Source organism: Centroberyx affinis, unplaced genomic scaffold (genome assembly GCF_046629955.1).
Source record: "Centroberyx affinis isolate AG114_WGS23_722 - 3 ecotype Tasmania unplaced genomic scaffold, CSIRO-AGI_Caff_v1 ptg000108l_1, whole genome shotgun sequence".
In the NCBI taxonomy this organism is placed as follows: domain Eukaryota; kingdom Metazoa; phylum Chordata; class Actinopteri; order Beryciformes; family Berycidae; genus Centroberyx; species Centroberyx affinis.
The window spans coordinates 905,692-924,726 of NW_027278810.1; the positions used below are offsets into that span (position 1 = coordinate 905,692).

Below are 19,035 nucleotides of genomic sequence, written 5' to 3' on the forward strand. Positions count from 1 at the left end.
TTGGTCATTATGACTTCAGTCATTAAGGTCGCACAACCCACGTCCGGCCTCAGCCTGCGACTCTGACACAGACGCTGCGGAGACCAGAGAATCAATGTGATGTCATCCAAGATTCATCCCCAGAGGCCAAGTGAGTTGTGGGTATTGGCATCAACTTTGACCCCGCTGAAAAGGAAATCTCCTCCAATGATGACTAGGTCATACCACATCATGACTAGATTGACACTACACCTTCAAAAATGTACACTGGACCCACACTATCCCAATAAGGATTAGTCTCACGCAGATACGATGTAAATGTGATCAATTGTAAGCCCCCATATGTATAAAACATCTCATAATAGTCGTTGGTGAGAATCACATGGCCATCTCAGATCAGCACTCCCATTCGGAGTCATAAATACAGGCCTGGATGTGTTTGTGATGCTCGATCAACTGTAAGCACTATATCAGAGCTGTCAGTACTGGCTCTTCCTATAGGCGCCAGTCACTCTCTGACCCCTGCAGAGCTAGTCTATCTCTGTAAGATCAGGTTAGACAGTGTGAGGTACTGCACACATGCAGGGATAACTTGGACTGCGCTCACACTCTGCCAGAGGAAGTGCTTTACCTCTCCCTCTGTCCAAAGTCCTTCCCTTAGATTCTCCTCTGCCATCTATTTCAAAACCATGACACCTTGTGATGAGATTTACTGGGAAAAAGTACTGGTAAGAAATTAGAGTGACACAGAGATGACAGAGAAATGAAATATTTGTAAGTATTCGACCTATTGCTCTGGATATTATGGTCAGTGCCATTGTTTGAACTGTTGTGTTTTATGTTAAATCGTTTTTTTTTAACAGGGCACACAGTCTATCCTAAGTCATAGGGAACCCAGTCCATTGCAGTATCAATAGCTGAAGCCTTGCCCATTTGCAATGCAATTAAAAACTCAATTTTCGAAGGGCTTTGCTGAGGGCGATAAATGGGCCAGTAATCCCTTAATTGTTCTCTGTTAGGCAGAATCACAGGAATGATAGATGTTTCATTAGTGACAGAGTAAAACTGTGGAACTTATAGTAAATAAATTGAGACCGAGTGAGTCGTTGCAAAATTTACAACATTGAAAGCCAGGTATCAGTTAGTTTGTTATCATAAAACCTCGGAAGAACCTAAATCTCTTTTAGGCGAGGTTAAATGCTATGTGATCATTTCCAATGAGCTAAAACCACAAGTACAGATAAGAAGTTTTCTTTTCATTTTTTTTTTTTTGCTCGACCTCTTTTTCAGCACTATGGACAGTTCCATTGGCTCCGTGTCTCTTTCCCTCTCTTTCAGTGCGTGCGTGCGTGCGTGCGTGTGTGTGTGTGTGTGTCCAGCTAATTTGCTAATATGGCTGCTAGTTTGAAATAAAGCTCTAATTTCCACCTCACACCCAGTTGTTCCTCTGTGCCTCTTTCTAGCCTAAAAAAACACACTGTCACTGTTTTCTCTGCCTCAGCCTGGTGATAAACACAGGGATTTTGGATAATTGCATTATCTACTTAAATGAAATAAAATAAAAATGATCACATCGGCGCTCGTGAACAGAAAGTTTTGAGACAGCAAGGCATATATTCGCACCGTGGAAAAACAACCGCAGTGTCCTGACAAAGGGCTACTTCTCTGCTCTGTGTTGCCGTGGCTCTCTGCGTGCTAACGCAGCTTCTCCGTGGATCCTTGAGATATGCAGCAGCTGCAGCAGCTGGAAGTGGCCGGGCTATTCAGAGTCATTGGCCGCCTGAGATTGCAGTGTTTCTATTGATTCGTCCAACAGTAGGCTAATATTGACAAGCGCAGCGCTTATTCCTAGCTGTCGTAGTCTAGCAGGCTGAGGCTTTTTAATTTAACGTCAGATCAAGTTTGACCAACATTGGCCCGCCGCGGCGGGTCCAATCGGAGTTCAGATCAGCTCTCTCTCTCCCCCGGTCCTCCTCCACCCCCTCTCTCCAGCTCGCTCTCTCTCAGTTGCAAAAAATGCTCTGCAGCCGGGCTGCACCTCAATGAACCTAATTGGTGCACTGTGAGCGACCATCATCAATCCACTGGATTTCCATCGTCCACGGGTTGCATACATATGAATTTGCTTAGACAGACCCTTTTAAGGAGTTGAATAGACAGGTCGGAGAAAATGGCACAAAGCGTGGTTTTGTTTCTACTGTGGCTGTTTGGCAGATCATTCGCAGGATTTCCCAATCAGATTAATATAGGTAAGTGTTTTGCTATGAATAAGGAATACAGATCGTGGTGTGTATAGGATGATCAAATGCTGGATTTTAAATTACTCAATTTCTCGGAGAGAAAGCTATACGCCGCGCGGAGCTATGCGTAATGATAACTTGATTTTACCATTACTGCGAACATAGAGCCGCTGATCCTCGAAACTATCTGTATAATACAGCTAAAGACACTGTCTTGAAGGTGCCATTGTAATTTTTGTCTAAGAACAACTGGAGTGTGTAGTAAGTCCGTAGGAAGCCAGGAAACGGTCAGTTGTCGATCTTAAGAGTTATAGACGGGCGCACTGGTCAAGTGCTAACATGCATAATGATTGTTATTCTCTTAATAATAATTAGCCTCCTGCTTCAAGTTGATCTTAGCATGAGGGTTAGTTAGAGTAATAGAACAGAGTCCCAGACTGGTGCTGCACTGAAGGCACAAAGACGATTGTAAATGTGACTGATCATGATTTCCATCTCTTGAAGGGGGACTCTTTATGCGTTCCACGGTGCAGGAGCACAGCGCTTTCAGGTTCGCTGTCCAACTCTACAACACCAACCAAAACACCACTGAAAAGCCTTTCCACCTCAACTACAATGTGGACAACCTCGAGTCGTCCAACAGCTTTTCAGTCACCCATGCGTGTAAGTGTGTTTCTATTTCGGTCATATCCAGATCTCCACTCGTTCTCCCTGAGCAGGATGGGCAGAATTATTTATGTCAAACTCATGTAGACCTTATAGAAGCATAAAGGTACCAGTAAGTCAGTAGCTACAGCTCACCATAGTTGAGAAAATCAATCTAGTTAAATAAAAAAATAGACCTCCTTACTCCTTACATGCCAGTTCATGAGGTCTCACACATATTAGAAATTATAGAATATTTATAAACACAAATGTCCTCTGCCTGTCTGTGCAGTTTTACCACAACAGAGGTAATATTTTTAGAGTCAAGAATGCCACATTGTAAATTAAGTTCCCTTGGCAACATGCTGAAAGCCATGACACAGTCTTTATTGAAATGCTGGCCTTGAAAAAAGAAAATGCGACCAATTACACAAGCACTTTGTCAAGGACTCAGTGTAGGAGGCGGTCATGTGTTGTTGTTCTTGTTCGTGTTCTTGTTTTTCTTTATCAACTTTGATTACATGCATGGTTCATTGTTCAAGATTTGGCCTTAAATCACCATAACACAGGATACAAATTAGTATGGTATCTCTACTATAAGCAACACTAGATTCCTTCCATGTTTCTGTGTGGGTCGTCCTGCTGCCAGTGGTTACTGTCTGCCCCAATGGTGCAGTTGGCCCACAGAGCTACTGTTTGATTTGTGGCTGATGCAACGAATAACCTCATTTTATATTGTGCTCCCCTTGGCTAAATTTTCTTGAGATCAGCAGAAACAGAATGGACAAAAGGGAAAGAAATGGAGCTGAGAATACCATGCGGTGATGTCATCATAAATGATGAGTCCAGATTGGCTGAGTGGCTGACTTTGGGTATACAGACTTCCTGTCTGACTGGTGTGGTTCAGCCCGTCTACCCCTTGTGTGGCACGGTCATAATGGCCCCTCTGACTCCATGTGCTAGAGCATCTCCGCCTGCTCTGTCCTCTGACTCCCCCTGTGTTACAGAGCATCTCCCCCAGCATTGCAGAGTCAGCTCATTAGCACCCAGCCCTCATAGCACCTCACTGTGCTGTCATTGGGTGAAAGAGGAAAAAAAATCCATAGCTCCCCAACCAACGGCAGCAAATGAGTTGGGCTCAGACCTGCAGAGGAGGTGGGTCTGAGCAGTGAGGGAGATGAAGCAGAGCCTCATATCACAGGCAGCAGAGCTGCAAGTGCCCTAACGAAGGCGTCCATAAGAAACAATAAGCAAATGAGTAAATAAATAATAGATAACACCGTGCAATTTCACGCATGTTGAAGAGGAAGGGAAGCATAGGAGAAAAAGGCTCGATATCAGAATCTAATTAAATTCAGGGGCAGACAGAGCTTTAGTGAGAGGAAGGGGTTCCTGTGGGAGCCATGGCCCCATTTCTGGCTTCTTGCTGCCACGTCTTAGCATCTCCATCAAGAGCACTGTCTCAGGACCGCCTGGAACATATACTATGAGAACACTATGAACCTTAAATGATGCTGAGAAACTACTGCTCAAGAGAAATTAATGGTTCAGTTATGCAGAAGTAGTAGGATGTTGTCAAATGTCATTATGGTGTTTGGTGAGAGCATCTCTTTCTCTTTGATGTGCATATTAAGTAATCTGCTGTGCTGAGTGTGTAGGCTGCTGCATTGTACACAAAGAAGTTCCATTCTTACCACACTAAAGTCCCCCACTTAATTATTCAATAATTGTCAAACTTGGCTGGACTTTACTTTGACTTGAATGTGCAAAAAACATTTTTTTTTTCTTTTTTTCTGTTCTTCATAACAGTAAATGACACAATTTTGCTTTTTAACATGATGTGTGCAATGTATGATCTGAGGCTTTTGTTTCAAGGTAGTGCCCTGGGAATCTTGTCAAGCTGAGCTTGCAAACAGCAGACAGCTCATGCTGAGATCACAACGGTCCACAAACACCTCAGATTGTCTCCACCGATGTAGAGAACAAAATAGAGATGAAGGTTATTAAATAACATTCATCTGCTGACTTCTCGGCCTTTTAGGCTTCGCCTCCAGTCAGTGAAGACTCCTCATGTTATGGAGTTTTGGATTTGTCAGCCATGTTGTTTGCTCTGCAAGCTGTCACAATTATTTAGTGGACATTCAAACTTCCCTCGTCATCAATAGCCCCTGTGTGGATGACTCAGACCTTTGTCAGCAGTGGCACTCACATCTTCTTTATGATCGAGCGATTTGAACCAAGATTTTTCAAAACTGGCATTCATGCCAGTTTGTGGAGTAAATCTATTTTGAGGCAAGCTTTCACTGCTTTGATCAAGATGAGATCTGGCTGCCTCTAAGGCACTGCAGAGTCGTCGAAATGACAGCATTATTTTTTTTGTCCAGACTCCTCCTTTCCTGAAGCTGAATATTATTTTGCTTTAGTGTGCATTCTCTATTCTTTATTTACTCTTGCGTAGATACTGCCAAAGCCCTCTTCTCTGACTCATGTTGTAGATCACTCCCCCTCATTTGCAGTTCACCCTTTAAAGATAATGTGATCGAGGCAGAGGAACAAGAGGACATACAGAATTCAAATTAAACTGGCTGGAATTTACTTTACATTCTAGAAACAAATCCTCAGGCGTAATGAAGGCAAAGTTTTTTTTTTGTCAGAATAATTTCTTTCAAGTCAGTTTAAAGCCTCATGCTATTAATTGAATTAGTGACCGGCAGCAAAACAATGTGTGGCTTCAGTAATTCTTAAGGCTTGGCTTTGTACTTCAGCAGTATGTGCTTTGGAGGCAAGACTGTTGTCGTTGCTTTGAAGTGACATCAGAAATGGTGAAATGTGTAATTACCACTGCTGGGTCCATAATAGCTGTGGAAGCTGGGAGTCAGGTATGCTCACACAGGAGACAGGAGTAGTTCAAAGCAAAGGGTGCGAGTTTGAAGAAAGCAGAGCAGACAACATTAATGTTCTTGATGGTCACGGCTAGCCAACTTAATGACACGACCATCCCTTTCTCTCCTTTTTTCCCTTCTTCTTCCTTTACCTGAGGCAAGAAAACATCAAGCCCCCCTCCGCCTTCCCTTGCCACGCTATTTATTAGATTACTCGCCTTGATTCCTGTTAAAGGCAAATTTTGCAATGCTTGGCTCTTGAATCTCTCCTCCCTATCCCCCATACCTCATTCTGTCATTAAGCTAATGGCGTGTGTCCCCTCTGCCAGCCTTTTTACATGTGCCTACCCTTCTTTTATTGAATCCTCCAGGTCCTTAAACACTGGCAGTAGCAGATGCTTATTTGGCTGCACCATTCAGCCACCTTCTCCCTCTGCTGCTGTTAGCTACTGTAGCTGAGTCTGCCTCACTCCAAGAACATCCAAACGAACAAAGGATAAAACAACAGTCACTGTGATTGCATTTCCAAGACCAACAAACAGGAGGGACAGGAGAGCAGAGCAGGCTGACAGTGTGGTGCAGCACATTTCATTGAAGGCGGAGGGCAGATGAGGTTAACACAGCGCTAAGTGAATAGGACTGCTAGCTGCCACCATCATACATGATAACGGGTGCAGGCTGCAGTATTAGCGTTGCCCGTTTGAAGTGATATGCAACAGGATTCTGAGTGGATGCTGTGTTGAAGATTATGTAGAATGATCTATGCTGATGATATTTGAAGAATTATCCTCACTGAAAAACTATGGTGAGCGGCACCGTCCTGGATACGTGGGTAGCTTGACGTGATTGATTGAGGATCAGAAAGTGTGTGGGGGATATGCAGCTAATAAAAAATGCATGGCATTTCATCTGACTGTCAAAAAGAAAATTCCAGCAGATGTGTGAATTTACATTGATATGGGATATCATTATCATTAACTGAAAACAAGCATTCAATGACACTGCACACAAGCATACCTCATTTTTGTCTAGATGTGAAACATCCATTGCATTTTCTTTAGTGATCTTTAGGCAGTGGTGGAAAGAGTACTGAAATATCCTACTCAAGGTAGGATACTCTAATCTCTACTGTTACTTTGCTGATAGTTTACTTCAGTAGAAGTAAAAGTACTGGTGTAAAAATCTACTCAAGTAAAAGTAAAAAGTAGCTTGTTTAAAATGTACTCACAGTAAAAGTTACACATTGTTAAAACATTGTTAGCTGTGATCTTTTCCATGTGATTCTAAAAGGATGAGAGGACAGAGTTCAAACTTGATTCTTTTAATTGGAAAATTTGGAAATTACAAAATAAAGTACACAAACAGAGTAAAGCCAGATTACTCTTATCTTCTCTGCTGACTGGTCGTTCACTGTGAATGGCAATTTGTCAATTTACATTGGTCTAGTTTCTGATGCTTATGGAGAGCCACAAAATATGTACTCTGTAATGGATGTGATTTAAAATGTAGTGAAGAACAATACTAAAGTAAAAATGTACTTGAGTAAAATTACTGACTTTAAAAAAATACTCAAAAAAGTACAAGTATAATAAAAGCTACTCAATTCCATTAATGTGAGTACATGTAATTAGTTACTTCCACCCTTGCCTTTAGGTGCCAGCTACCTTCATGTTGCCCACAAAGACCAACAGCCTTTACAGCAGCGACCTACATTATGATTGAGCACGTGGCAAATGGCATGTGTTATGATGCACAGATGAAAGGGCCTTTACCAATTCTTTGCATGCATCGTTGTAGCTTATGGGGTTGTTGCAGTGGTATGTGTGAATAGATGGTAAACAGAGCGACAGAGAGAGGGTGCATTGCTTGACAGCAGCAGGCTATGGTCCACAGAAGCTCCTCAGGTGATTGTTGTAGTGCCACACCTTCCTGTCCTCGTTGTCGGTAGCCCGGCTTGAAAGGTGTGACCTGAGCTGAGCGGAGGACAAGGAACAAGGAGAGGGAAGCTTGGAAAGCGAGAGGAAAAGGGAGAGAAGCGAGATAAAGAGAGCTGTCAAAGAAAATAAGAAAGGAAAGAATTTGATTAAAGAACGTGATAGACGTTTATGATACATGTTTGAGTGTGCATGAGAGAGAGGGAGAGGGAGGGAGAGAGAGAGAGAGAGAGAGAGTTCTCCAGGCTATGGGGGGTTGTGCCGGGACATGCCATCGCAGCCCAGCTGTGTTGGAGACACAGATGGAGAGTCGTTTATGGACACACAGGCGTGGATATACGCATGCGTATGTGTGTCCATATGCACACACACACACACACACACACACACACACACACACAGGCTTATAGAGAAACACATGCAGTGGCACAAATGAACAAACAGTATCTCCCTCATCTCATTTGTAACCCAATCATTTTTTTACTGTCCTGTAGACCTCTGCATTAGCTCCCATGACACTCTTCATCATTCATCCAAAGTAAAGGTCATGGAGAGAGTATGACTGGCTGGTACTGGCAGTAGTCCTGTCTCTTTGTGCAACCAAATAACACCTACGACAGAAGCTGCCTCCCTTTTGACCAGTCAGAGGGTTTCACCAGTGTGTATGTAACAGGATGATAGGAGTTGGGTAAAAAAAAAAGGGAGCATCGAGTGTATCTGAGAAGCACCATGACTGTGCAGTAAAGCCTCTGAGAGAAACATGAGCCACCGTACAGTAATGTAATGGTCCGTTTTCCAGGCTGACAGGCCGGGACGGTCTCAAAGGCCCGGTGAGGTGGCACGATGTGAGGAGGGGTAAAGGCCCCGGATGAGGTTACATACCCCGGGACCCTGAAGGCCTCTGAGAGGGGAGCGGGAAACCACCAGAAGGGGTTGACTGACAGCGTAGATAAGATAGAGAGGGACGAGGGGGAGAAAGGGTGGAGTGTGTGTCGGATACAGTTTTGTGTGATTATGATCCATCTTGTGTTTCAATGTCTGTGAGTTTTGTTAACTCCATGGTTTACTGCAATTTAATAATGATGAAAAACTAATGACTAATCACAAATTAAATCTCTTCTAGTCTTCTAGTGTACTTGCACAATCATTGGTATGTATTTTGTTTGTTACGGTCATACAGGGTTAAAGTTTTTCATACAGCAAATATATAAAAGGCTGGAAAAATTCCAAAGGCCAAAGCTCCAAAGGGAACATGATTTTGACCTAATTTTCCGGCCATGAGATGCCCTCCAACTTGTTTTTTTTTTTGGTTTTTTTGCTTTTTTTTTTTTTTAAGCCAGGCGCACAGTTGAAGCTGTAATGAGATTCAGAGGGGGAAACATAGAACACACTCCCAGGCAGATTCAACACAATGAATTTTTAATCAGAATATCAAAAGATCCTCTTAAACCCAACCTGAGGAGAAGTGTTGCTGTCGGAGTGTTATTTGTCTTGGAATCACTGACGCTCGCAGATGTTGTTTGATAAAACAACAGCTTTTCCTCCCTCACTGCTGTGGTGGCTTCAGCTCTCCACACATCTATCACAAACAGTGGGCATTTGGCCATTTCAGCATGTATGGAACATAAGAAGCATATGGTTCAGGAGCAGGGTTTATCTTTGAAGAGCAATAAATCAACACTCCATCATAGATTTATGCCAGTGCATTTAAAGGTTTCACCTGGTCCTGACTGATGTCAGTCTTTAGTGTTCTGTTTAGACCTGGGCTGTTGAGGTCTTTGAATTTCCTATTGATTTCCTTTATCTATCTGCTCAATTCTCTGGTGCAAATCTGATGAATTGCGAGGGAGGATAGGGCATGACATGGAATGATTATGGATGGACTGTCATGGCACCATGACGATATCATCACTCTAGAACCTATGATCATTTCAAATAGCCAACCTGGCCCCACTGCCTATTGTATTAACTCTTCACAGCTGATCAAGAAATATTTAGCATGAATCATTGGTATTGATACAATACAGGCTATAATAATTCAGGGACTGTAAGAAGTAGAATTACTCAAGTAACAATACGTATCAGTGGAGGTATGGGATTGCTCATAAAACTTTACAATAAAATTGTTGTTGACAATAAAATTTATACAACTATAAAAAACAATTTACACCACAGCTATACAACAAACAGCCTGATGTTACAGGTAACCAACCAGCCAAGGATAGTTTTAGGAATATTTTGTGGGACACTGACCCCAAATGTAGGTTTTACGGCTAACCCATGAATGCAAGGCATAGATCAAGCCCCTTTTCTCAGCAGACACGATGCAAAGTGACAGCCCATCTATGCTCCACACATCTGTTCACCACTGTTCAAATTATAGGATGGCTGCTGAACCATAAGTCAACAAAGACAGGGTAAGTCTGCGCTCCCTTATTGAAGATCATATCAGCACTGCGTTGTGACGATGAAGAGTAGCTGGCTGACCATAAAAAAGCAATGATAAACACTGTGAGGGGGACCAAACATACTGGTAGACTCATGAAATCTTAGTGGAACATTAAACACGTTCGCTGCCCTGCTCTGTGCAAGGCAATAAACTGTTTACGATAAGAAAAAGCCTGTACATTTGCTGCATTTTGAATAAAATGAATGGGGGCCGAGCTGGTATTGTGAACTGTTCATCTCAGGTGCATCAGGGATATGTCTGCCAGCAGCCTCGCTGCCTGTGATGGCTGCTTTCCATTTTGTCTTCTCAATGAGGAAAACCTCTCAAGGAGAGTGGGGAATGCCGTTTGTGGCAGAGATTATTTTTCATTTCAAAAAGTCATTTACCCTTATGCACCAATTGTGAAAAGGCAGGAACGGAGTGGGTGAAGAATAGCAAGGAAGGAGGTTAACAATTCTCGAAACTTGTCACATATAAAGATCTCCGACATTGCAGTCAGCATTTTTTTTACTTTTACTCTCTCACTCTCTGCCTTTTTCTCTTTCTCTGTCTTTATATATATATATATTTGAACTCTTTCACAAAGCCCATTTCGACTATGTTCCCGCAGCCGTCGCAGTCGCAATCAGCTATTGGCCATTCAGTAGACTCCTCAACAATACCCGTAATCACTGAATCAGTAATCCCCTACTTGAGCTGGAATAGCACATCCGCATCTAGCCTCATCGGAAGTTGCTGCATTGGCCTGGCTTCACTGGGTCCAAAAGAAAGAGAGGGAACTCTGTGGTCTCCCTCAATAGGAGCCTCTGACTGCATTGTCCTGAGCAAGGTCAGGGAGCTTATGAAAGAAAAACACTTCCTAGGCTTTTATTATTCCTGAGGAAACAGGAGGAAAAACATTAATTGGCACCTGTGTGCTGTATAATCTTCCCCACTTCCCCACTAGGACTGCATGCCTTATCGGCTGTTTATTGTTTTGGTTTCCCTCTATATGTGTGTGGTTGAGGGATGATTTCTGGGCTGAAGACAGTCAAAAATGAAGAGGACAGGGGGCGGTGTTGTGATGAATACCAAACATCAACAGTGAGTGTCATAATGTACTCTACCAACTAGTAAATATTGGATCACAGTGCAATGGGGCCCGGCTCCCAGCCCTTCGTCTGCCGAGCGAGCAGATTGATCCGCACGTTTCTGGCCTGTTCAGAGGAGGCCGTCGCTGCCAAAGCTGCATGTCTGTGCAGAAACAGGGGCTCCATCAATACTGATTGCTTGTGACAGTTCACAGTCGCCGGGCCACTGAAGCGTCATAACCTTGTGAAACTAGTGTATGGCCACTCTTGCATGCAGGCTGAAGGAGAGGAGGAAGGAAAAAAAAAATAATATTAGCATATTCCTTGCAGTGATACAGAGATGCAAATAAGACAAGCCACGCCATGAATAGCCTCTGTGGTTAATATTAAACACGTCTTATGTAATGGGAGACGAAATGCAGCCCCACACCTCCAGAGACCGGGGAGAATTTATGGACGATTACGACAACTGTGATTGCAATTCCAGACTCCAGCAATGTCAAAGGAGCGTCTCGCGATGTGTTGGCATTTGGAATCAACACTTCTTGGCTGATGACTTTGAAATAGAAATATCCTCTGACAGGCCTGCAGAACAAATCCAAGCCACTCAAACCACTTCAGTCGTGTTGTCGCCATAACAAACGCCAATAAATTTTTGATTCTTCACTGATTCACATTGAATGCATCAGTGTAATCAAATCTGCATGAATGCTATAAAGGGTAAACAGAATATGAATAATAAAATGCCCCATGAATAATATGCTTGGAATTATAATGGTTGTAGGCGACTGCGTAGCTCTGAGGTGCTTTGACTCATCTGGTGCTCCATAGCCGGGGAGGTGGGTGCCATTACTGTCTGTCAACTTATCAAGGAGACGTCTTGATAGATGTGCAAGAAAAAACAGTTTATGTTTATAATTCTGTGATATTGTTTTACTTTACCATAGTCCGTGTGTCCTTAGTGCTCACTATCCCCATGAGTGAGAATTAAGTGAACATGATGTGTGCTCTCTCAACCATGACCCTGCTCTGTTTCTCCCTCCAATGGTTAATTCGAAGAGTGCTGTAGTGTGGCTCTTGCCATTTCACACATGGCTACGTAAAACCTGTGGGCGGTTGCTCCCAGGCCACTGTCCATGTTTGCGTGTCCATGCATGACTGTGTGATGAAATATTGAAGTGTTCTATCATCGACCAATGGCTAGCCGCGGGCACGATTCTTGTCCCTTAATTTTATTTTTCCTCCCTTCTTTATCTCGGCGATGTGGCTGTATTTTCTGCAGCATGGCGTGCAGATCAGGAAGTCAACCTCATCTGGACCCATGACAGAGCTAATCCATCGCAGCTGCAGAATGAAAAGGCCGTTTGGAGTGAATCCATTCCAGAGGCCTCAATGGAAAGCTTCTCTCAGATGCGGGTGCCCTTTGCAGCACTGACAGTGCTAGAATATGATGAAAAGGGGCTTCGGAGAGTTCAGTGGCTTAGCTGTGTTTGTGAAAGGAGAGAATAGTGGAAGAGAGAGAGAGGCACGGCGCTGAAGATGGAGAGATGAAGCAACCAAACGTGTGTGTGTTTGCGTGCACGTGTGGGCATGTGTGTGTTTTAAGCAAGTGATGTGAACTGGACTATTGTTAGACAGCACAGTAACTCCCACACATCTCCCCACATACCTGTCTCATGTCCAGAGTGTCAATAAGCCTTTTGAGATGAGCAAGTGGCTGAATGTAGCATGATGTCCGCTTTGAACGGTAACTTATCACAGGGGAACTTACAATATGTGAGAACAGCGGTGTTCGCTTTGGTGAATCATCTAGGCATTGCAGCTAAATAATATCCTCTTTCTAGTGTAAATGGGCAGTGAGAGCAAATAGCATACCTTTCTTAAATATGTCAAGGGCACAGAGAAGTCTCATCAGGCCTGCTTTTTGTTCCCTGGCTTTCTTCTCAAGACTCTCTACAATGTATTTCCATCCTACCCATTGTAGTGCTGCCGCCGCTACAGTACGAGTCCCATCTCTAAGCTGTAAGGGGATAGACTTTAGGTCCTTTATGCATAAAGAAGCTTAAGTTTAAGAATTGCTCTCAAGTGGCCAAAGTTTGAGAAAAGTGAAAAGTCGGTGTACATTTCACTCCTAATTTCAGGAGGTTGTCTTTTTTAGCCCTAGAACTCGCTCAAAGAGGATAAAATATTTAGGAGTAATGGAGTAGATTTTTGTTACGTGAGAAGTTTCCTATTCTGTTGTAGCAGCAGTGTTATTCTCACAATCCACTAAAGTCTTTGTGATTAGGACACAAAGCATGGAGGATTCCAAAAAAAACGTATAATACAGTTATAGCTGTAACATATATACATATATAGCTATATTTACAGTAAATGTATCAATTTAGCAAAAACAAGTTTATTGTTTTTATTGGGTTTATTCAGTTCAGTTCAGTTTATTTCAGTTCAACAGACTTTATTGGCATGAAAGTTAAGAACAATATTGCCAAAGCAATAAGATATAGTTTAGAGAGTTTGTTGATTCTCTTCATTTAGGAGTAATTTTTGCAGATCAGTCATGTTCCAAGTCGATTACATTGCAGTGTGCTGGCCAGTGGTTGGGTGACATTTCATATCAGACTGTCACAAAATGAGACTGATCTATCATATGACTGGACTGTTTTAGAGCCAAGCACTTACCCAGACAATGTAAGGTCTGCAAAGAGAATGAAATGGAACACATCCTTCATCTAATCTGAGAAAACTTCCCCCTCTGTCTGCGAGTAACTTCACAAAGTGATTCTGAAATGAAACTCCTAGCTCAGAATTTTTACAGCACTTTTACGGGAAAATTCTCTGAGAAGTGTTGTGCCCTGAAATGCTAAGTATGCTCACATCTGTCGAAGAAGGCAAATGAAGGGCTTGTATGCCTGAGCCCTGGAATACAGCATTACAGCTCACTCACTATCACAGCCCGCTGTTTCTCTCTCTTTCTCTCTCTCTCTCTTTCTCTCTCTCTCTCTCTCTCTCTCTCTCTCTCTCTCTCTCTCTCTCTCTCTCTGCTACCACCAGCATTATCATTCATGGACGGAGCGCCGTCTCAGCAAGGGCACTAATAAGATGAAAAGTGGCGCTGGACTCTACATACTTAACCAGGGTGGATGGAGGCTGAGAAGGAGAGGGAATTCTTTAAGTGATGCCTTCAAGGTTAAACAACCGGCCCCATCTCCCGTCCTCATTGACTTATTCTATTATTCTTTGCGGAAAGGCATAGAGCTGGGAGAGGTGGTGTTGGAGAGCTGCTGTTTTAAAATTCACCCCTGTAATCAAGCCTCACAATGCAAATCCCACAATAACTCAGCTCGGTTTGCCATATCGCCATAGGATATGAATTGCGATATGTAATTTGATTAGTGAGACCGGGGGCAAAGGCTTAGTTTACATGCAGGATGCAGGAAGAGGGCCTTGTGAGGGTGGCAGGCAGTCATCCTCTCTTGGTGGCCATATGCAGGAGACTCTAGGCCTTGCATGTGCATTAGGGCATGCATGGAACAGAGCGATCTGAACTCCCCCTAAAGGACAGAAACCACCAGTCAGGAAGCATTATCCTCAGACGGTTTGTACTGTAACTGGGATACGAAAATTCTGAGACTCCTTGCTCTCCTGTCTCCGAGATGCAAGGGGAAAGGAGCAGATGACGCACAGAAACTAGTTCAGCATCCTCAACACTGAATAACACAGAGAATTGATGTATACGATGGGAAGCAGGAAAAACAATCTGGCATTTTGACATTGAAGGAAAAATATATGTGGGTGCCAGCCATCCCACAAAGTTTACTCTGCTTATTTTTTTTTCAATCATCCGAATGAGAATAGGAACAAGAGAGGTTTTTCGACTGCCACGGTTATTTTCCCCGCTGTGTTGAATTGGATTCAAAACAAGTCAGCAGGGTGCGGTGTTCTATATTCCCATACCTGAAATATAGCCTCAAATCTTCAGCCAGGCAACTGCAGTTCTCTTGTAGTCAAGTCAAATAATTTAGGGGCATCCTCCTCAACTATTCCTTTAATCTCTTTGATGGGGCTGAGAGTTTTCTCCTTGTGCTTTCTTTCTTAAAGGCATCTGTCATGGAGTCCTAGAGTGAACTGTTTCCAGTGATTCAGCAAAGCTAATCTCCTCGAGCCGGGCCTGTTTGTTGTGAAGCCAGAGCCCTAGACCACTTCTGACAGCAACAGTTTGAACGTTCGCTGTTGTGGTCTGACACGTTGAACTCTGTCTCCCTCGTTCCTTTCCCAGCTGTCCTCGACGGCCCGGCCCACTCCGGCTCCCCTCGCTCCCAGCACGGAGACGGTGATGAGGCCATGTGTTAGAACACGCTGGCACGCCTTCAATGGCTGCTCCTCCTAATGCGGCGGCGCAATCCACACCCCTCTTCATCTGCGATCCCCGCGTTCTTCCTTCCTCCATGCTCCATTCTCTTCTCCTTCCTCCATATTCATCTGCAAAGAGCATGCTTAGGGCCTGCAGTGCTGATTGGGAGGATTAGTGGTGTGTGAGGGACTTTGTCACCAGCTTTCTGGGAAATCCAATTACAGAATATCATAAGCCTTACATGTTTCATACCCTTTTGAATCCTCCTTAAAAAATACATACAGCCTCACTCAAAGGGTCCATGTTGAGCGACTGTCCTCGCTGTGGAGCGTAATGACAGTGTCGCCGTGTGACATCTCTCACAAGGTGAGGAGAGTGATCATCCTGTAAAGGCTAAGACAGTCCTGTAGCTCTCCTCTCGCCTCTGCATTGCAGCAAATGGTGGACTGCATGATCGTGTCGAGGAAGGGATTGTTGTTTGTTCAGAGTGATGGGCACCTCTAGAGCGCTGATCTAGAGGTGAAGCAAGAGCCAAGGGTTTTTGGTCCGTTATCTTCTAGCATAGATAGAGCTTAATTGCTTGCATGGAATTCATTTTCACTGTCAAGGAAATGACATGCAGTAGATGTGGACACGCAGAGCGAGATTGCTGCTGAGCGTGTTCACGGTCTCATGCATCAGTTAAATTCAATCAAATTGAATTTCTTTGGAGTTATTAAGCAAACCATCCTATCTCACAGCCACCATCAAACCACTATGTTATCTGGACTTTTGAAATAGCCAACGTGTCGAACATTTGAACACTCCACTTGTGTAAAGTATGATAATGAAGAAATCATCACATACGCAGATGTGGCCTTCCTAAGCATGTTGGTCTGTTTGAACGGCGTAGTGCTTTCAACCCTTTGTTTGCTCTCCGTTCAGACAAAGCATAATGGCAGGACCTTGAAGGTGAAAATATCTCTCAAGAGGAGATGGAGTTGAGAGCCATCGAGTCCCTCAGGGATTGTTCACTGGCCACTCTCACAAGTAAAGGACTATGTCATCAAAGTGGCATGTCTTGCCTGGTGGAGAGGAGAAGGAGGTGGCGGTTGAGGGGATGTACAGAAAAACAGGAGGAGAAAGAGAATACTTGATGAATAACAACAGGGACGGGGAACTAGAAGCCCCTGGGCCACATCTGACCCCTGTGCTCCTTAAATCTGGCCTCCAGATCAGTTTCTCACCTACTGTATAAGGTGCAGTCTCCAAGCCGATTTTAACCACAATCTTAAAACTTCAATATGCATTTGTCAGGCATTGTTGTTGCTGAAAAGAAAAAATCTATTTGATGAACCCTGAGCTAAGTGGGGCTCCTAGAACTGACTTTTATCCTGTGTATTTTCAACTATATATACAATGTCAAATTAACTTTTTGGCTCACCTGTCAAGGGCTGGTAAAGTAAAAAAAAATCCCCAGCCAAGAATAATTTCTAACAGCCAAGATAATTCACATACATTATTCACAGGTATTAAATTGAACCCTGATTGGCAGCTGTGTGCACACACATGTTTTATAATTTGTATATATATAGTATATTAAGCCTTATATGATCTCTCTTGGAAGTGAAAGCATTAAACCTTATTCTGAGTAAATATAATAATTATGCTGTTAGTCACAATTTGTTTATTTTATCATTAACATCCCAAAGTTTACAGTAACTGTCTTTGCTCTGAAAGAGTTCAGTGTGGTGACAGTAGAGCTGCAATGATTAATCAATTAATCGATTAGTTGTCAACTATTAAATTAATCGCCAACTATTTTGATAATCGATTAATCGGTTTGAGTAATTTTTTAAGAAAAAGAAGTCAAAATTCTCTGATTCCAGCTTCTTAAATGTGAATATTTTCTGGTTTCTTTAATCCTCTATGACAGTAAACTGAATATCTTTGGGTTGTGGACAAAACAAGACATTTTAGGACGTCATCTTGGGCTTTGGGAAACACTGATCGTCATTTTTCACCATTTTCTGACATTTTATAGACCAAACAACTAGTCCATTAATCAAGAAAATAATCAACAGATTAATCAACAATGGAAATAATCATTAGTTGCAGCCCTAGGTGACAGTCAGATGACTTCAGTCGGCTTCAGTCCTTCACTTCAAGGAGTCTTAACAGTCTTTAGTTTCAATACAGTCTTTCAGCTGTAATACAGTCCATGCAGTCTTAGTTTATATTTTAGCTGGCGTGATTGAAAATACTTAAGCTGGCTTGATTGAAAATACTTGAGTTGATGATAATGACCATGGTCATTGACTAGCAAATATAGTCCACTCACATCTCAATATTGTTGTTTAATCAGAGTATTAGGTCAATTCAAATGACAGAGAATTGCAGTTTCCATAAGTATTCACCTGCTTTGCTTCATTTGAGCTAAACTGCCACACAAGCAAACATTTCATATCATATGCAACTCAGATGTCATCTGTAGATTGTATATAGGTGTTTTGAACATTTTACTTTCACAATTTGTTTTATTTCTGTCTGTCTTGCTAACAAAGCTGATCGGGTCACAACAATACATCTTAATGGGGCTTAATGGGATTTTAGAGTGTATAGTGGACTCCATCAGAATGCTCAGGCACAGTATGGGATAATTGGTTTTCTTATAGATGACTTTTGGGTCCAATCCTTGAAGTTTCAAAGAGAATGTAAATCATGCAGACCAGAATTTGAATTTTATACTTTCATACAAATTTCCATAATTTCCTTCTCACTTGGATAGAGTACTTTGCATAGAGCTCAGACAAAAACATCCCCAAATAAATGTATTTTGAAATAACTGTATTACAATAAATGTGGTATTTCCATAAAAACAGATTTACCCAAACCAAAGTAAGTTTTGTAACAAAAGCCACCACATCCGCAGTCCGGTCTACAGGTGGATGTTGGACTACTGAATAATGAGCAGTGCTGCCTGCCAGTATGGGGACAAGCCAGCTGTCAAATCTAGCTTTAATATCGCCTCAGTGGCAACATTAACTGACATCCTGTCTATGGTGTCCTGTCTGTTGTGTCCAGTGTTTTGCTTGAAAAACAAATAAGGCTTCCAAGATGATATGTGGGAGTGTTATTAAGGTATAATAATGAAAACTTAATCACTGGACTGTACAAAACGTCCTGCCTTTCCCCTGCGATCTTGCTACATAGAGCCAAATATTTCAATTTGTTCTGACGATTGACTCCTGTCATATGACAAAGTACCACACTAGGTATACTGCAAGTGTGTGGGTCATATCATTAATATTAGCAGCAGGGGTGTCACTAATTTATTGCATGCTTGTTTAAGTAACAAAGCATTTCCAATGACTTCTTCAAAATAATCTTTGTGTCATTTAATAGATTATGTTTGGATTTATTACTTTCAGAATCGTAGCTGTCAGTGACAAAAATGTGTGGGGGCTGAAAGACAGTCTTTCCCACACAGAATTAACAGTGTGGTG

General features: G+C 42.6%; 1 protein-coding gene across 2 annotated transcripts in view; it reads left to right on the plus strand.

Moving 5' to 3' along the window:
* Window positions 1–2,149: 2,149 nt before the first annotated feature.
* LOC139648817 (glutamate receptor 3) overlaps window positions 2,150–19,035 on the plus strand; it is a 73,508-nt gene continuing 56,622 nt past the window's right edge. For both annotated transcript variants that reach the window (XM_071525052.1, XM_071525058.1), the window contains exons 1-2: window positions 2,150–2,228; window positions 2,724–2,882. In XM_071525052.1, coding sequence (XP_071381153.1) covers window positions 2,150–2,228; window positions 2,724–2,882 — 238 coding nt within the window. The remainder of the gene's footprint in view (window positions 2,229–2,723; window positions 2,883–19,035) is intronic.